Consider the following 20,488-nt stretch of genomic DNA (forward strand, 5'->3'; position numbering starts at 1 on the left):
ATACATGTAGATGGAGGACCCCCCCCCCCCCCCCCCACACACACACACACACACACACACACACACACACGCACGCACACACACACACACACACACTGTCCTCCCCGCCCATTCCCATTGTGTGACTTTCACACCCAGTCCCTATAGAAATACCACACACACACACACACACACACACATACACACACTCCCTCCTGACACCAGACCACCAGGGGTCTGTCCATCACCTCGGTAACCAGGGACTCACCAAGCAACAGCTGGTGTGTTAACAGGCTACTACAACAACTAACCCCCCAACACACACACACCCTCTGCAGTACAGTAGGAGGTGATGTCCTCTGCTCCAGATGTGGGTGGAGAAATCTTCAGTGTCACACTGTTGTGGTTTATGTCACTGACTGTCACAGCTTCAGGCTTTGAAGGCGGCTCAAAGTCTTCACTGACAGTGAGGTGAAAACCAAACACACAGCATGCTCTGCACTGAGAACCTCCTCATTAAAACCGCTCTGATGTGGGACGATCTGTGTGTTTTTCATCATGTTGGTGAAAGATTTTAAAACACAGATTTCTCTCTCTTTACAGTCCATCCACTCGTTCAGGTTTTCCTCAGCATCTCTGTGAGCACAGCCTCCTGAAGCCTGTGAAGCTTTGCTGAAACTGCTATGGCGCAGTTTGTCCACCAGCTGGCAGTGTAGCTCCAACAATCAGGTGAGGAAGAATGAATCCAAACACGCTGAGCCACAGTCTGAGCATCACGGGTCACATCAGAGCGACTGTTAGACCAGCTGCAGACTGCTTTACTCTCAGTCACTGTATGAGTTTACTGTGTCAGTGGTTGGAAAAGGCATCTGGTGCAGCTTCCATTGTATAGATGATATAAATGGTGAATGGATATACTGGATCAATCAACACATTAAAATGAGTCATGGAGACAGATTTGGTGACAGGACGCTGTAACCATCAAAAATCCATTTTACCCAGTAACTGTTCTCTAATAGTTTTTGTCTAAAGGACGACAATTAAATCTCCTGTCACACGAGGTTTTTGTTTTGTCTTTTTACTTTTTACAGTTTTTGACATTGAAACAAGTTTATTGAATATTTGATTTCATAATGTGCTCAGTGCACGTTAGTCAGAGCTCGTCAATAACTGAACATAAGGGATCAAATACTGAAACTGGCATCTGCCTTAGATATCACTCGCGTTCTACTGGACACCTGCAGTAACTTCACCGCTGATTTTTTGTGTGGGCTCATTCTGGACCTGAGAATACAAACTGTTTCTCCGTTAAAATTCCGTTATTTATGATTCACCAGGAAGTCGTTCACTTCCTGTTTCACAGTGGGTTTCTGGGAATCAGTCCTATTTACTGTAAAGTCAAGCATGGTTTCATTTTCTGTGAGTCAGGAAACTCTGATCTCTCACAGATAGAGAGGAGAGTTACATTAACTCACTGGAATATATAATGAAAATATAAAGAAAAGTGCAGTTAGTCAGCTGTAGACTTGTTCTCCTGAAGCTGAGTCCACTTTAAATCACAGTCCATCTGCTGCCTGTGTCACAGAGACTGTCCACGGCTGCACAACAGGAAGCCCCACCCAGGTGTGTGTGTGTGTGTATATACTCTATATAAAGGGGCTGCAGAGTAAAGTGAAACAGGACTCGTCCTCCTCCTGATCAGAGCTGAGCTGCTGTTGTTCTTTCAGAGCTGCAGGATTTCAGCTGAATGTTACAGGTAAATATGTTTTATATTCTTTCTCAGATGATTTTAACATTACTCTCCAGTCTAAACTAAAATAGCTGATTGCTAATGTAAAAACATTTGGGTTTATTTATCATGTGAATTTAACAGCATTTAAATCGTCCAAACTTTTTGGATTCTGGACATTTTTGGACATTTTGTTGTTTTATTTCTTTTAATATTTTCCTGTTTCCTAACGGCAGCTGACAGTGGGTGTTTTTCATGTACTGTTGTACTAAACTACAAGTTAACGTCAGCTGTGATCCAGATGCATGTTCACTGAGGTGGAAGGTAAAACCTTAAACCATTTACAAAACTAAAAGCATATAAACCATGTCCACTGGTCCAGCAGGGGCCACACCAGGCTGTACTCTGAACTCTGATGAAAGGCAAGATTCAATTTCACATTCTAACAAATATTTTCATTATTCTTGTACCTCAGGCTGAAATAAGGTGAACCTGATGTCTGAGATCACTCACTGTCAACATGTTAGAAATCACATGTACCTGAACTTCTGTATTTTTACTGTACTGCACAAATTCTGTCAGTTCACTTAGAAACTCAATAGAAATCCATCATTAGCAAAACGTCGACTTCTAAACTTCTACAACTCTTTTTTGTTTCTTTGATAAAATTCCGTTATTTATTATTCACCAGGAAGTCGTTCACTTCCTGTTTCACAGGGGGTTTCTGGGAAATTATCTCAGTTGCTGTCAATTAAACTCTGATCTGTCAGAGGTAGAGTGTGTGTGTGTGTGTGTGTGTGTGTGTGTGTGTGTGTGTGTGTGTGTGTGTGTGTGTGTGTGTGTCTGTATTTTACTGTGATACTTTAACAATATGAAGCCAATGATACTTGTGTAGTTTTACACTGGTTGTGTTGTGTTGTGTTTGGGTGGAGCTGGTTTTGAAAGCAGGATTTCTCCTGGAGTATTTTGAAACTTTCATATTTTCCTAAATAAAGTATTCGAGCAGCTCTTTCACCAGAGGGTGTATCGTCAGCTGGTTGTGTTGAATGTTGTCCTGTGTGTCCTGTTGCTCTGAGCCCAGTCTGATGCTGTGTGGTGGAGCAGCCACCAGAGGGCAGCAGTGTACAGGTTTTAATCCCGCACCGTCACTGAGGTGATTATCAGGTGTTTAATGGCCAAAAGTCAAGAGACTTTTATCACCGAGGTCCGAGTGAAAACCACATCGAGGTGAACACAGTATCAGTGTCTCCTTCAGTATCAAGTATCAACAACTAAATGTACCTCAGTAAAACCCTGGTTCTGCAGTAAATGTTCGCCTGTGACTGATATTTGATTCGATGCCTCAGCAGCGTTTTGCTGTTGTATCTGCTCCAGAGACAGTTAGGAAAGCTGTGGATGAAAAGCTGAGAAAAAATCCACAAACAAACAACTGGAGTGATGATCTCTTCTAGTTAAAAGCCGGACCTGTCCACTTTGGACTGACTGCAGACAGTTTGTTGATTTTCTGCTAAGAGCAGAATAAAGTTACAATAATCCAGAATAATAATCCATTTCTGTGAATCAACAAGAGATTTTAGAGATGTTTTAAATGTAAATGAGTGAAAAGGTCAAATGAAAGTGAAAATGTGAGGGTGAGTGGACGGGATATTACCACGTTTTAAATCACACAAACAAATAACAGGTTGGAAAGAAGAAGAGTCAGATAAGGGAACAAAAATGTGATTGTCCATTTTGTCCGGTTCAGACTGAGCGATGAACTCGATGGGAGGCACGATGGAGGTGGCGGCGCTCGGTCGGCCTTTCAGCCTCGGGATGCTGTACGACTCCCGCACAGATGCTCTCGTACCTGGTAAGGATTCACATGTAAAGAAACTGGATGCATCACTAACAACTTTTCTTTAAAGTCCTACACAACAGTTTTGATCAGTTCTGCTTCATTTTTATTAATGATGCAGCTCAAGGTCCAGCACCCACCCCTGATCTCCTGTGCAGGGGGTTAGCATTTGACATGTTAAATCCTCCATGTTATGTTGCTGTACTCCATAAATTATTGACGAACTCCTCACTGTTTCACCCAAAACCTGCAATTACAGCTCATATATTGATGATGATTAATGATTGATCTATATTCCACACTAACCCTTCCATCAGACCTTTGGGAGATTTACCCAAAGCTTTTTTTCCTGATCTTCCCGTAACTTTACATAAAAACACTCTTATTTCTTTGTAGGTTCCACAGAATATCAGTGTTCTCACCACCATTTTCCCAAACTTCAGCTGTGTTGTACTTCACATGTAGGGCCAAGCTAACACATCACTTTCATTGATTTTATTTATTCAGGTTGTTCCTTTGTCACCCATCTCAACACACAATCACACATTTCACTTCCTAAGATTTTAAACCAGACATTTCGAAGTTTGACAGAATGCAGAGACTTTGCCTTTAAATTTAGTTTTATATGAAAACTCTGACTGATGTGGAAGCTGAACTGGAGCTTTGCTTCTTCTTTCGCAGGAATTACACTGTGGGACCACGATGATCTGAAAACACATATACAAGAAAGAGCACAAAACTATAATAATTTTGAGATAGTTGCATCTGAATCAACTGAGGACAAATCTTCAGCACTTAACGTCAAAGCATCTCTGAAGGCAAGTTTCCTGGGTGGACTGGTTGAGGTGGAAGGATCAGCCAAATACCTGAATGATCATAAGACAACCAAAGATCAGGCCAGAGTAACTCTGATGTACAAAACTACCACAAAGTTCCAGGAACTGTCAATGAATCATCTTGGAAAAGGCAACGTGAAGCATCCTTATGTTTTTGATAAAGGAATAGCAACGCATGTCGTCACAGGTATTCTTTACGGGGCACAAGCCTTCTTTGTCTTTGACCGTGAGGTGTCTAAAAATGAAGATCATCAAGACATTGAAGGTAATTTGAAAGTGATGATCAAGAAGATCCCAAGCTTTGCTATAGAGGGTGAAGGTTCCCTGAAAATGATAGAAAAGGACAAAGCAAATGTTGAGAAATTCTCTTGCAGATTCCATGGAGACTTTTCTCTAGAGAAAAATCCTGTGTGCTTTCAGGATGCAGTAGAAGTCTACCAAAGCCTGCCGAAGTTACTGGGAGCCAGTGGAGAAAATGCGGGTACCAGTGAAAGTCTGGCTGTTGCCACTGACAACTTTAGATTCTTCTGCTGCTCGGCTTGTCCGTCAGATTAGTATAGGGTTAGTTCAGGAAGCACAGAGAGTCCTGGAGGACTTCAGTGAGCTGGAAATGAGGTGCAATGATGCAATGAGAACAACAACTGCACAGCAGTTCCCACAAATCTGCAAAAAGCTCAAAAGTTTTAAAGAAATGTGCTCTGAGTTCAAGCTGGAATTCCAACGAACCTTATCAAAGAAACTTCCATCAATCCGGGGAGGAGGTGAAGAGGAGGCTGTGCTCGCAGAGATCCTGAACAGGAGACATTCTTCTCCTTTCAGCAGCAAAAACCTGAACGAGTGGATGGACTGTAAAGAGACAGAAATCTGTGTTTTAAAATCTTTCACCAACATGATGAAAAACACAAAGATCGTCCCACATCAGAGCCGTCTTCATGAGGAGGTTCTCAGTGCAGAGCATGCTGTGTGTTTTGTTTTCACCTCACTGGAAAGTGCTGAGCCGTACCTCTCTGCTTTATCACAATACTTACAAGGAACAACGAAACCAGGCGACCCTCAAGATCTACATACGTATGATGTAGAGAAGGAACAGTGGTACCTTTCAAAGGAAGTACCTGATACAATGAGGAGAAAAGCAAAGCTCTTCAGGGATTTTGCTGAGGCCAACAAGGAGAACAAGAACATTAAGTTCCTGACAGTGAGTTTGACAAATGAGACACAGAAAGGTTCAAGCATCTACCTTTATAAAGACGGCTGCTCTGTCAATGAAGACTTTGAGCCGCCTTCAAAGCCTGAAGCTGTGACAGTCAGTGACATAAACCACAACAGTGTGACACTGAAGATTTCTCCACCCACATCTGGAGCAGAGGACATCGCCTCCTACTCTGTTGAGTACTGTGTCAGTGGAGATGATGGATGGCTGCCAAAGACGGTATCAAAAGCTGAGGAAGTCACAGTGAGCGATCTGAGACCTAACACAGGGTATGTGTTCAGGTGCAGGGCAGTGACCTCAGTAGGTGTTGGGCCAGCCACAGAAGTCAGTGGGTCCATTAAAACACGGCCTTGCAGCCCTCCTGGAAAACCACGCGTTAAACCAAAGTACAGTGAGATTTCAGTGAGCTGGCAGAAACCTGCTGAGCTTGGAGAAGGTGTCCAGATTTCGAACTTCATCGTGGAGTATGCCCAAACACACAGCGGGGTGGAAGTGGAAGATCTCCAATGGAAACAAACGATGTCTGGAGCTGAGAAAGTGATCATCTCAGGGCTTCAGTCAGCGACAGAATATATTGTCAGGGTCAGATGTGATTGTGGTGTAGATGGCAGAAGCAAAGGAAGCATCACGGTTAATGTCTGCACAACAGAACTCACACCTCTCATAGAATCCCTCAAAGGTAAAAGGATAAATTCTGGATCCCCCTCAGTTTACAAACTGCCCCTGACAGAGGAGGATTTGGACATAGATGGATGTCGGAGGTATAACTTTGGCAAAGCAAGTACAAAGCACAATCGCACCATAATTATTTTTGGTGAAAAAAGATCAGGAAAGTCCACTCTGATCGATGGAATGATTAATTACATCCTTGGTGTCGAGTGGGACAATTCAGTTCGGTTTAAGTTAGTTGATGAGGGTCAGTTGAAGTCACAAGCTGAAAGCCAGACCTCTGAGGTCACTGTGTATAAAATCAACCACCAGGATGGTTTTAATATAAACTACTCTCTGACCATCGTTGACACTCCAGGCTTTGGAGATACAAGAGGTATAGAAAGAGACAAGATGATTGTAGAGCAGCTGCGTAACCTCTTCTCTGCTCAGCGTGGTGTCAGTGAAATTGACGCAGTGTGTTTTGTGGCTCAGGCTTCTTTAGCACGACTCACACCAACACAGAGATATGTGTTTGATTCAGTGCTCTCAATCTTTGGCAAAGATGTGGCAGAAAACATCAGGATCCTGGTGACATTTGCAGACGGTCAGCGTCCACCAGTTCTAGAGGCAATCAATGCTCCAGGTGTCCCATGTCCTAAAACAAAGGACGGCCTGCCAGTCCACTTCAAATTCAATAATTCAGCCTTGTTTGCAGACAACAGATCATCTGCAGCAGACAGCTTGAGTGAGGATGAGGAGGATGGAGGCTTTGATAAGATGTTTTGGAACATGGGGACAAAAAGCATGAAGAGGTTTTTTGCTGCTTTGAACCAGATAGAGACCAAAAGCTTGACAATGACAAAGGAGGTCCTCAGAGAAAGACAGCAGCTCGAGAATTCAGTTGAGAATTTGCAGAAGCAGGTTAGCTTGGGTTGGCCAAGCTTGAGGAGCTAAAAGAGACATCTGAGAAACTGAAAGAGCACGAGGCAGAGATCAGCAGGAATGAGAATTTTGAATTTGAAATCACTGTCAGAAAGCCTTTTCAGTATGATATTTCTGGTACTGGAGTTTTCTTTATGAACTGTCAGCAGTGTCATTTCACCTGTCACGATAACTGTGCCTATGCAAATGATGCAGATAAAATACACTGTTGTGCGATGGGAAGCAATGGAAACTGTACTCAGTGCCCAGGCAAATGTCATTGGAGTGTACATCATAATCAGAAGTACAAATGGGAGTACAAGGAAGTTAAAGAAAAAAAAACAGTGAAAGAGCTGAAAGACAAGTACCTGAACGCCACAAAGGCGAAGGCACCTGTTCAGGAACTGATTGAGAAACTGAGGGCTGATTATGATCATGTCAAGGCTGAGGTTGTGAAGTTCATGCAGAAGTCTGCAAAGTGTCTGAACAGGCTTAAAAAGATAGCACTGAAGCCAAATCCTCTCTCCACTCCAGAGTACATTGACATGCTCATTGAGGGAGAGAAATCTGAGGCCAAGCGAGGCTGGAAGCAACGAGTTCAGAGTCTGATGGACATGAGAAAACAGGCAGAGTACATGGCTAAAGTGGACAGAGGAGAGGAACTCCTCCAGAGCTTTTAAAGATCATGACTGTTTTTGTCAGAACTAAGGAAAAACCAAGATCAGTTCCAACCAAGACCATGAGACCATAATAAGTCCTGAACATTGTCCACCAAGACGAAGAGGAGATCCATCCTGACACAGGTAATAAACAGACACAGAGAGACTTCAGTTACAAAGACCAGGAAAAGATCAGATAGAAATGTGTGTGAGATAAAGACGGAAGCTGCTGACTGTTTTCAGCATCTTTCATCTTTGTATGTGTCACTTATTATAAAGGAAAGCACAGCTTTACTTTACATATGATACAACACACCTGAGTAAGAAACTGGATGATAACTTTTTTATTTTTGTTTAGTTTTTTTTGCTTAAGATTTAAATATATTTCCATCACACCCAGTTTACATTATTCACTGTTCATATAATTTTTTAACCTCTGTGATTCTTATTTCAACATTTATTTTAATCTAACATCAAGTTTATTTTCATAAATACAATTGGAATAATGTCACTGTCTCCTGATGCTGATGTGCATTGATCTACATTTTATTGTCATGAGGTAAAATGATGGTTTCAACACATTAAATGATGAATAAATTTCACTGACTCAAGTGTTGTTGCCTGTTGATGTGTCAGTGTCTTGATCCTAAAACAGCTGTAAATATCAAATATATGTAGCAGAGTTTTTCATTCACAGGAAATCAAGTTTTTTCTTTTTAGTCTGCTGAGAAAGTCGACGCCTGATTTTACTGTTGAACTTGAAGGTGTAATTTCTTGTTTGTAATAATATCACTTCATATTACCTTCACATTTTCAGTATGACTTACTCGCACCAAACCCACATCCATGGCCCAGAGTCAGAGTTTACACACACACACACAAATCAATGGAAGATGACAGAATAACCATTACAGTGTTAGTCCTCCTCATCCTGCACTGTGGGATGACGATCGGCGAACAAATCCTCACCACTCAGACGCTAATTTGACCCCCGTTGTTTCAAACCATCTCTGCTGCGTGATGTGGATTAGTGGCATTCAGGTGACAATGGGACAAACGGACGCTGCCGGCCGCTCATCTGCAGGGCAGAGCAGACAGAGACAGGAACCACGGAGGGATTTTGGGCCGGTTCGTGTCGTCAGTGACAAAAGCTCCTTTGTTGAAGCTGCAACACACTGATTCACTGCTCAGCTGACAGAGGGAGAGCTTGTTAGACAACACACACTCCATCCCAACAAGGTCCTCTGTAACTGCAGTCCAGGACAGAGGAGAGCAACACACACACACACACACACACAAACAAACACAATGTGAAAGAGTTTATACCAAGACACACTGTTGTACCATTGTGGTTCAAGTGATCATTTATCAGACGTCACACAGCTCACTCTGGCGACTCTACGCTGATCAGTGGAGTTTATTTGCCAAAGCTCCTTTAGCAGTTTTGCACCTGGTAATTCAGCCCAGCACCTGGACAGACTCATGACTGAGCCTTCAGACCTGCAGGTGGCGTGGTAAACATGTGGAGAGCGGGATTTATCCGTCCATCTGCATCATAACCTGCAGAGTGTGAACTGGGCCTGAGCGCTGCCGTCTGACCCTGTCGTGTGATTACTGCACATGTTTTCATCCCGATCTGGACACAACATGCTCATAATTAATCTTGGCATAAATCTGGACTCTGGCAGCCTGAGCCTGTGACACACACACACACACACACACAACCCCAGCGTAAATACACAAATACAAGGATTAGATGCTCATAGCTACACAAAAAACATACTATCCACACTTTTATTACACACACACACCATACAGCTCAGACACACATCATAAGCAGACAGACAGGCAGGCAGACAGACAGCACCTGCACCTGTCCTGTTCTCCTTTTGTTTTTGTACAGATGTTAATCAGTGAAGGTCCGTCTTCATGTCAGCTGCTGGCTGTAGCTTCATGTTTACTGTACAGACATGACAGGGATCAGTCTGAACATCTAAGTGTGAAACTGAAGCTCTGAGTGTCCGTGGTGCAAACCCAGCTCCTGGCTGTGAATGTGATGTGTGACAGAATCACCTCTATTTTCTATCCACAGGAATGTGACTGAAGTATTCACAGAATTTAACATACCAGACCAAAACGTGCTAAACGTGCAGTGATGAAAATAAGAGCTGGAGGGAGCCATGGCCTCTGTGATGGTAACAGACGTGATAAAAACAACACACTGGTTCGTAATGAGATGAATTGTCAGTCAGCCTTCCTCTCCTCCAGTAACCTGTGTTCATCACAGACCAGGAAAACTTTGGCAGGAAAATCACTCTCTGTCTTTTGGGAGATTCCCCTTCGGTTTATATCAAATCCACCTCACAGCATAAAGAGTCACGTGGTTTAACCTGTCCACAGCGTCCTGGTTGTGATTCCAGGCCTCAGATTTCTGACTGAAGTTCAACAAACTGGCAGCAGAGTAGCTGCACGTCCACCACTGCCGACAGTAAGTGAAGAGTAAGACACTATTTTTTCACTAATCATTAAACATCTCAGCTAAGTTTCTACCTGTGTGTTGCAGTTAGCAGTGGCGATCAGAATATACATTTCTCTTACTGACTTCAGTGAATTTTGATTAGCTGTCACTACGTCCCGTCACACTTTGGCCAGACTCGATCACTGTCGGGGTGGAGGTGATGGTGTGAGAGCAGAGCAGACCTCTCCTTCTGTACTTTTATACATCGAGCCCGAGACTCAAAGCAAGGTCATTCATTAAACATGAGCGTCTAAAAATAAAGGCCTCCTCCTTTCACCGGAACTGCTCTCTTTAATCTGGGCCAGAGCTTTGAGTGGTTTGCATCAGCACATGAGAGGCGACATGAGAGACAAAGAGAGAGAGACAGGGAGGGAGGAGGAGGAGGATGTTTCATCTTCATCCTGACCAAAGGATGGATTTGTACCTCAGGAGGGTTTACTGCCTGACCTTTGACCTTTCTCTTTGGGTCTCCTTCCTTATTATTTAGCATCATCAGTCACACAGTGGGCAGCCATCAGTATGACTGCAACACATTTACTCTGATCCATAAAGTTTCTTTCTTTTTTTTAATCATGTTTAACAACATAACAAGTAGTGACACACAAAGAAGCATTTAACTGCAGGTCATGTTAGATGATTACAAAAAACAAACAAACAAACAAAAAAAAAACACCTTATAAGAAATCAACAGATTCCTAATTAAAAACTGTGTAATACAACCACAACAGATATCCCAACAACAACGCAAGGGATAAAAAAGACAGTGTCTCTACTATCCAAAACCAAACCCAATACACAAAACAGGAAAACAAACAAAATCCTACTCCAAAATCCTATATAGTTTTATCAATAATAATAAACAGTATGACTGACTGTTGTTCAACCATAATGTTTCTTACAGATGTTGTGTTTCTGTTTAACACTGTGTAACTTCAGCACCGTCACATTAAAGTTGTCTTCTTCATGCACCTTTCACTCCACATTCCAGCTCATCTCTCTTCCTCTTCCTCCCTCGTCTTCTTCGTCCACATGTCTCTAACCTGACCCCTCATCCTTTCCTTAACCGGCCCTCCTCTTTAGTTTGATGGTTTTCCTCCTCTTTTAATTTATATACTTTATTCTGTTCTTACATCTTGTCGTTTTTCATCTTCATCCTGGTGTCCTGTCCCTTTAGTCCACCTCCAGACCATCCTCTTTCCTCCTTCCTTCCTACCTCTGCTCCTTGCTTTCTTCAGTCTTTTCTTTCACCCCCTCTTCTTTTCTTTTCTTTCCCTCTCCCTTGTCAGACTTTCACCTTCCCTTTCTCTCAATCCAAAACTTTTCCTCCACCCTGACCCTCCTCCTCCTCCTCGGTCCTGTAGGTGAGCAGCATGATTGGGCGGCAGGTTGGGGGGGTAGGCTTTCGGAAATCACATGGTTCACATTTCCAGCTCCGTGAGACGCCATTTTGGAGGAAAGTTTGGAATTTGTAGACCTGGGGAGGTGGAGGAGGAGGAGGAGGAGGAAGGGAAAAGAGGAAGAAGAAGAGAAAGAGAGGAGGGTTTTACACTCACAGAAGTTTGACACGAATGCACAACGCAGGCTGTGCTGGGAATAAGTGTGCGGACCAGTGCGGGATAAGTCGGCCTGGGCTTGGCACGGCGTGGGTTTAGGTGTGCCAGCAGTCTGGACTTTGAAGTTGTTTTATTTCTGGGATAACCATCAAAGCTCCGGACCTGATCATTTGCCTCCACCACAGTAGCGGCGGCGGTCAGCTCATGCACGCACCGCCTGGCGCTCAGCCTGCACGGAAACTGGCTGTTTTTTGCATGGAGTTTGGCACACGGCAGGTCCCAGTGGGTGAAAGCTAGATTTGTACTTTTTTACCAGCCGTCTGTCGCCACTGCGGTCAGCTTGCGCGGTGCACGCCGGGGCAGGGAGCCTCTCCGAGGGGTAACTACAGCACGGAGAGTCGGTAACAGACGGCGCTCACCGGAGCTCCTGCTCGCTCTCTGTGATATTGGTTTTAACCGGGACTCCTGCCTGTTTTTGCTGGTTTTCCCGGGAGACTCGGCGGTGTTATTTTCGTTGGACGTGTCAGTTTTCCCCCGACACCGAGTTTGTTTGTCGGAGGGGAACTTGGTGTCGTCGTGGAGGGATTTTGTTCAGTCCCGACTTGGAGCGGTGACAGCGGGCTTTAACTGGCGGAATTAGCAATAAAAAAACGTCCTGTGTGCGGAGTGTATGTGGCTAACACGGACCTAGCTCCACACCGAGCCGAGCCAGACCCTGCCATGCCAGTCAGAAAGAAAGGTAAGCCGCTTTCACTTAACATATTAACTAGCAAGCTAGCTCGGCTAACGGCTGCCCGCTGGGAGAAACTCAAACTGCAGCCCCGCATGAACAACCACGGCAGTTAAACTGTCCAGGACACGTTAACACGGACATAACCCGACCCGAAGACTGTCCTCACGGCTTAGTTCGGCCTCACTGAGCCGAGCCGTGCCAGTCAGGTAAAGTGAGTTAAAGTGGGGCTAGCCGGTTAGCCGCTGTTGCTAACCAAGTTGTATATGGGGCACCTTGTCCGGAGACGAGCCCAACTAAAAATAAACTGAGATATTAATGAAATATTTAGAGTCTTCAACAGTCACGACAGCAGCTCTGAAGCAGGTTAACTGTAAAATTTAGACAAATATTCCCACATACAGTGACTTTAATAAACGAGTGTACTTTTACTTTGTGAAAAACTCAGACTCACAGTGTCAGTGCTGAGTTAAAGCAGCGTGATTACACTGAGATTATATGTTAACTTCCACCTCCAGTCTCTGAGCTGCAGAATCCCTTTGTGCTGGAACTGTGGGTTTTTTAAATCATGAATTATTATATAAATATTATTTTGATTACTCATTTAGTCTGTTAAATTCACCACAGGTCACCAGAACCTATAAGTCATGTGTTTATACATGATACATAAATATTTTTGACCTAAAGGCAAAAAGAGCAAAAGTTAATTTCATCTGACCATCAGATAAAATCAGATCGCACACAAAGCTTTAAGCCCACTGTGTGTTTCCATTGTGGTCCTTGATGTGGCAGTGTAGCAGGTCAAAGTTAGAACGGGGACGATCAGCTTGCACTTCCAGGTTTTTCATCATGTTTGAGCGTATTTGTAAATTGTGGTTGTTACTCTGAGGTCGCAGCCTCAGCTGTCGGCTTTTTCTGTGAATCTGTATTTCTTTCAGTTAACTGTCTGATTGTTTGGTCTGTAGGTTGTGAGAAACTCTTGTAACATGTCCTTCCCAGTTTTCTTCTGGTGTCAAAGATATTCATCTTACTGTGACATGAAACAGAAAAGAAAAGAGGAAAAACCTCACGTTTGAGACGTAGGAATCAGACCATGTTTAGTATTGTTGCTTAAAAAAGGAGTGAAACAGTTGCTTCTTTCTAGAAATCGTTGACAGTTGGTTTCTGTTCGAGTGCAGTGGAATGGCTTCTGAAGCTGCGCTTTGCTGCCATCACGTCTCAGCTCAGCTTTCATTAGTCGCTGAGGCCCAGAACGAAGCGACAGAGGCGACTGCTCTGCTGTGTCACATCCCCGACTCACATCTGCTGCTTCCTCCTCCTGTTTTCCAGACGCGCAGCGAGCTCTGCTGCTGCTGGAGGAGTACCGGGCCAAGCTGAACCACACAGAGGACCGGCAGCTCCGACACTCCATCCAGAGGGTCATCGACATCTTCCAGAGCAACCTCTTCCAGGCTCTCATAGGTACGACCTCTCTGTTAACTCAAACAGCTGTTAACTCAAACTGTCAGGTAACCTCATACAGTCTGATCAGGTGCTTTGATCAACAGGTGTCACAAAGATTAGAAAATTAGTTCTGTTACGTGCAGATTAATCTTTACACCTCTAACGTGGGGCAAACCATGGATTTTAATTCTTAATCGAAGGTCAGTGCCAGTAAAAGTCAGTAAACTGATAATGTTTGATCTGTAAGAGTCGGGCATCATAGCCGCGGCCGTCCGCCTGTTTGTGTCCTGTGTGTGAGCCATCGCAGTGGGGCGAGAGGTCATAAAGTTAATCTGCGTGTCGGTGTGACCGTCCCCAGGCTGAGAGTAGAGTACGCAGCTGAATCAAACAGCAACAGCATCTGGAAGAAAAGTCAAATGTCTGCTCAGATTCCTGATCTTGTTGACTTCCTAATTTAAATCATCAGGTGGCTGTGGCGTCCTAACTTGGAAGTCTGTAACGTAGATTCCTGGTCATATACAAGTTCTGGAAAATGATAAAATGCCCCAAACGTCCCAGAAGACAAAGAAGAACCTGATCGTCCAATCGTTGCTCTATAAAACCTTTCCAGGGTCATGTGTGTGCTGATAAAAAGATCGCAGGATGATAAAGACATGAGAGGACCTCCTGTGGTAAATTAGCTCACTTGTTGAGGCAAAGTTTTGTGTCTCTGAATGTCCTGGAGTGTGAGAGACCGGGCTCTTCTTCTCTAATTCTAATGAAAACCACTCAGAGCCGACGGGTTGACTTGTAGTTTCTGCTGTTTCAGCCACAGATACGTCAGGAGTGCGAGTCCTGTAATGGTGTGAATGCATAGTGTAGATTTGAGTGTCTATTTCAGGGACATTTAAACAGCTGAAGGTCTCTGTCTTCACCCAGTTATATCAGTCCATCGGCCCATCCTGTCAAAAAGCCTGATGGATGAAAGTCTGATAAATTTCAGTCTGACGTGACTCTTTGTTTTTAATCTTCACTTTAACCTGCATGAAGTTGGCTCACTGCCACGTTCCTGTGAGAAAAACTCATGGACTAATTATTTTTCTTGGAAGAGACAAAACGTACGTTAATCATGTCTCTGTGAGACATTATGGAACAGAAGTCACCCAGCAGGTTTCTGACTCTGACTCTGACTGACTGATTGACTGGTAGGGCTGGGTATCGTTCAAAAATTTTCAATACCAATACTAATATCAATATCAATATCAATACCGATACAGATACCTTGCCTTTCGATCGATTCTAGAAAATCTACATTGCACATAACGTCCAGTGTCCGTCAGTCAGGACAGTGACTCTGACTCTGACTGTTTTTTTTTGTTTCCGTTGATCTTTGTACCATTTGAGCGTTTCCACTGGAACTGATCAAATTTCAGTAAAAAGAATGTGACTTTTTTTTGTAGTGTGTTGTGTAATGTAATGTAATGTAATGTAATGTAATGTAATGTAATGTAATGTAATAATCACTTAGCTTGCTTTGTGTCGTGAGAGGAAGCAGTGTCACAGATGAAGTATTTATGAGGCCGACTGTAGATCAGCCATCTTTGTAAGCCTTTGAATTGGTGTCTTACACATCACCTCCCCGTCTAATCACATCCTTTAATAACCTGCTTTAACCACCGGTCAGCTGAAAGCCTTCAGTGTGATTTAGGGTTAGATTGAATGTTATATTTCCAGCAGACTCGGTGGTTCAGGAGGGGAAGCTGCTTCACTGACGCCTCGATTCTTTGGCTTTGTGTTCATGCTGCAAACATCCAGTTCAGGTTCCTGCTCTCAGCATCTTCATCACTAATAGATGAGTGGAAATCATCAGTGTGAACTCGGTGGCCTGGTTCCTGCTCTCTTCATCTTTCGTCCGTGTGTTTCCCCTGCTGCTTGAAGCACAGTCGCACCTGATTTACACATCCTCAGGTTTTATTTGGCTTCATGAGGCTCCAGGATTCCTGGTCATAGGCGGGTTAGTGACTGTGAGAAGGGGAGAACAAAACATGAGCTGAGTATATCAACAGCACGGCATCAGAGCTGCAACTGAAGATAATTTTCATTTATGGTCGAATCAACAGATTATTTCCTTGATTCAGTTTAAACCTGCTCTAAATTTGGAAGGAAGCCTGAATTCTGTCGGCTTTGTCTCCGACTTTACGTAACGAAGAACTTTGTCCTGTCAGACTGACTCTGCGGCGCTTCTTCTCAGACCGCTGCAGCACGCACGGCCTCTCTTCGCGTGTCCCAGGCCTCGGTGCGTTTGTCACGCTCACCCTGACGTCCCAGCGTCTGAGTGTCACTGATGAAAAATAGATTCCTGCCACGCAGCTTCCAATCTGCCAAACCCCCAAAAAGCGATGTCTGCAGCAGGCCGAGCACAGTGTAATCCCTCTGTGGACACGACGATTACCCCCAGTCCATAATCCCCCACCACCGCTGCTGATTTACAGAGAGAGCTGTGCGCTTTAGTTTTTCTTCTCATTCTTTCAGTTCAGACTGGCCTGAGAAACAGATGGCATCCATTGATTTTTTTTTTTTTCAATTTAATAAATCAACATTCGGTTTTCAGCCCCAAAGATGTGGATGTTATTCTGCTAATTGCTTTGTGTCTGACCTCTGCAGATTTTCGTTGACCCAGACTTTTGCCGTCGGAGTTCAAACCTCGGCCTGTGCCTAATGATTGTGTCTGATTTAGGTGATAAATGGTCTGGAGTGGAAACTGGTGATGTCTGTGATTCTTTGCTTTGTCAGTTCAGAACCTAAAAATGTTCAGTTTACAGTGACTATAAAACCAGGAAAGCCAGTGAGGTTGAACCTGAAGGAAGCTGTAGGGTTTTAGCAGCTGGCGGTGATGGTGATGGTGATGGTGCTGTCAGCTGATCAGTCCATCCACCCCTGAAACATCTGGATTACCGAGAAATGATCTGACATTTATGATTCCACAGTCTCTGTTTCTGTGCGATATGAAACCTCATCGATGTTTTTCAGAGAACGCCGCTATTTTCTGGTGGGCTTTTAATTTGAAGTATTTGGACGTACCAGTTTATCATGACTGAACCAGGTGAGTCATGATAGCACAGGTGATCTGCCCCTCCTCGGTGCAGCTGGCCTTTATTTGCTCAGTCATCAGCTGAAATGATCAGAGCGCTGCAGGTTGAACTTGTACCATCTTGCCTGTGAGGTTCCTGTGTAGAAGCCTGTTTGGAATCTGAGACTGTGCCCGCACATTTTTTAAACACGCCTTTATCAGCTGATTGAATCTGTATTCCATGGTCATGTGTGATTTATTTTCTATGCACATTCAGAGAGATAAATCGCTGCCACGGTCGACTGTAAGTCCAGGTCAGTTCCAGCGGCTCTGCTGTGTGTAGAGTGTCAGAGAAACACCAGGCTGCTCTTCTCAGATTCAGGAACATTCGAGGTGGAGGGCTGACGTGGAGAGAGGAAGATGGTGCGACTTCACGTGGACACACACTCGGTCTGCTGGACATCAGTCGCCCTCCTGATCTGGAAGACTTCCTGTTGATTGTTGGTTTAAATGCTAAGCGGTGTTTGGTCGACGTAGCTGACCTCTGCACGCTCTGGGTGTGGTGAGTTTGCACAGCAGGGTTTACTGAAGTCCTTGTCGTGTGTTTTCCACACAGCTGCTCTGAAAGCAGCAGCAGCAGTTTAAATAGGTGTGGCCCATTCGACTGTACAACAGAGGTCAGCAGTTTAACTGTTAATATGATCAGACACTGAGTCACTTTACAAGCGCCGGCTATCTGTCAGCTGTCCTTAATTTAATTTCTTTATGTCCAGTAGTTGAGCTGGAGATCCTTCACTTCTTTGTGTGCAGATGTTTAAACGTCGTGTCCTCTGTATTCTACATTCCTTTAAATGATTCAGTTTGTGGGAACACTCGCTCCCCTTCCTCTCAAACACAGATGTCACACAGATACTGTGTGGATTACCCTTCACACTGGATCATTAGAACAACTGAAAACATATTGTGCTTATAAACTTCAGATCAGAGGGGTAGAATATAAAAACTGCTGCTGCTGAGCTCAGTTTGTTCAGACTCGAGAACCATAATCAGGTTCTGTGTAGAACCTTGTTCGTACAGACTGTATGTCAGCCTGTGTGGTAACTGCAGGGCTGGTTTCACTGTAAAATGATCTCTAACAGTCTCCCACAATTCCACAGAGGTCTCTTTTTATTGGACATCGATACGGTGCTGTGTTTAAGGTCGTCCCCCGAGGACACTCAGACTAAGAGCAGAGAAACCTGCTGCACCACAGTGTCTCCTCAGTGTTTCCCATGCTGCCGACTGGAGACGGCGTTTAAGTCTTTATTTCACAGTGAAACACAGAAAAGCAGCAGTCCTCAGTTTGTGTGATGCATCTCCAGTGTTTGCCTTAAAACTACAGGCAGATCCCACTGGGACGCACTTCATTAAGCCTGTCACTCACACAGACACAAAAACTGTCAGCGTGCTGTCACAGCCACAGGGAAAACCAGAGGATCACCCTCAGGGGACCATTAATGTCTGAGCCATAGTTCAAGTCAAGCTGTCCAGTATTTGTGGAGACATTTGACTGCGGACTAAAGTGGTGGTGGACCACAGACACTGATATTCCCAGAACTGTGCTGACTTTTAGCTGCTGAAAAAAAAACGGTGACAGGTTTGGAAACAAAGAGGGAGCTTGGTATTTTTAGGTCTTACATCGGCTTCAGTGCTACGTTGATGTTGGGAGCTATTTTCAGTCATCAGAGGAGTTAGATAACTTCTGAGGATATCAGTGAAAAATCATGTCTTTGCTGACGTCTTCTTACTGCAGTGTTTCACTGTGCAGCTGGAGTCAGCTGTGTTTACAGCAAACAGCCTGCTCTGTGATATGATGGATGATAGTTGGAGCTCTTGGTGACCTGTCTGTTGTCTGACAGTCGGCCGGCTGAGGGATTGGATGGAGTTGGTCTGAAGCAGCACAGATGAGATTACAGAGTGGAGTAACTGCAGCAGCTCCACGTGGCACTGCTGTCACTGAGGCATGCGAGGCTTTTACTGTGAAAGGGCCCAGCTGAAGGAAGTCCTCCTTCCCAGCACAGAACGTGGCTGAGTGTGTTCTCCTTCAGACCCGCTCAGAACATCTTCGGTTTCCTCTGTCCTCTGTAATGTCTGTGTCTCGTCCTCATTTCTAAATGTTTTCAGCCGTGAGTGTGAATTTCTCCTTAAAAGCTTTAATGAAGAAACAAAGATGAAATGAGAAGGAGTGAGCTGGTCCAACAGTCCACCACGTCCACCACGTCCACCACGTCCACAGTCAGTGTGTTCACAGCTTTAATGGTGTGAGGTCACGTTAAAACAGAAAGGCGGTTTCAGGCTGATGCAGTTGAGCAGTGGCCGTCGCCATGAGGAGCTGTTGAAGCGCTGATCTGATGGTTTGTGGGAAAACATCTGTGCCGGCCGACGGTCAGCCGCCCCCGTCGAGCCGAAGAACGCCCTGGTTATTTTAGATCCCCGCGCTCTGTAAGCTCGAGGATTGTGCATCCAAAAATAAAAGTGTTGTGTTGTTATGTTGGATGTGGCCGCTGGGCTGGAGGCTTTTTCTAATACGGGCCTCACGTAAACAGACTGCAGTGCTAACCTCAGGCTCATGATAACAGTCAAACAGTCGATCAGTCACAGTTGATAGCCCAGTGCAGGGGCGTGTCTTAACCTGTGGTTTTAGTAAAGTAGTTTTCTCCAGAATTACAGATACGCTGACGCCCGGGTTGTTTGCAGTGAAGGTCATTCACTTCTCCCATTTTCTGGGGAATGTTTCCTCCTTATTCCGTTTTCTCATCTCAACCATTTCCCTTTCTTATAATACTATAGTACACCTACTTCTGTTACCAAACCAACAGTGGTGGAGGAAGTATTCTGAGCTTTACCAAAGTAAAACTTGTACTTTCTAAGTTAAAGTCCTGCATTCAAGATTTTACTTAAATAAATAGCATCATGAAATGGAAATACTCCAGAACTGTTATCTCAAAATCACACTTGGTTGCTGTACTTTGGGTAAAAGCACATCCTCCCAGTGCAAACCAATACACACACCTGTGCTGTCTGTAGGTATCACACAATTTAAAATATCTTTTAAGGTTAAAGTTGTTTATTCAGATCTTCTGATCTGAACTGAAGGTTCAGGAATGGTGAGGATGTAGGTTCCCACAGAATGTCCAACAACGTTTTTGAGCATAAAGTTGTTTATTTTTTTATGTGAGTGAAAAATAAAAGTCCCTGAGTGACGGTAAATTTCAAATCTAAATTTACAGAAATGTTTTTCACCTCGGCCGTTTACTGATCTGTTGTTTGGTTCTAATCAGGATCCAAACAGTAAAAAAGTTACTGTTAATGAAAGTACAACAAACTACTGTGGCCT

At 44.1% G+C, this 20,488-nt stretch overlaps 1 protein-coding gene and 1 pseudogene across 12 annotated transcripts in view; both read left to right on the forward strand.

Annotated features, from left to right (window-relative positions):
- The first annotated feature begins 1,669 nt into the window (after window positions 1–1,669).
- On the forward strand, window positions 1,670–10,694 carry LOC121193790 (annotated as a pseudogene).
- A 1,115-nt stretch (window positions 10,695–11,809) lies between these two features.
- LOC121193423 (disks large homolog 1-like) overlaps window positions 11,810–20,488 on the forward strand; it is a 65,610-nt gene continuing 56,931 nt past the window's right edge. For 7 of the 12 annotated variants that reach the window (XM_041055707.1, XM_041055715.1, XM_041055709.1 and 4 more), the window contains exons 1-2: window positions 11,812–12,629; window positions 13,950–14,081. In XM_041055707.1, the coding sequence (XP_040911641.1) occupies window positions 12,611–12,629; window positions 13,950–14,081 (151 nt within the window). In that variant the 5' untranslated portion in view covers window positions 11,812–12,610. Of the gene's footprint in view, window positions 12,630–13,949; window positions 14,082–20,488 lie in introns of all 12 variants that reach the window. The other 5 variants (XM_041055705.1, XM_041055706.1, XM_041055708.1 and 2 more) reach the window with 2 other exon arrangements.

The sequence above is a fragment of the Toxotes jaculatrix genome, chromosome 14, assembly GCF_017976425.1.
Source record: "Toxotes jaculatrix isolate fToxJac2 chromosome 14, fToxJac2.pri, whole genome shotgun sequence".
In the NCBI taxonomy this organism is placed as follows: domain Eukaryota; kingdom Metazoa; phylum Chordata; class Actinopteri; family Toxotidae; genus Toxotes; species Toxotes jaculatrix.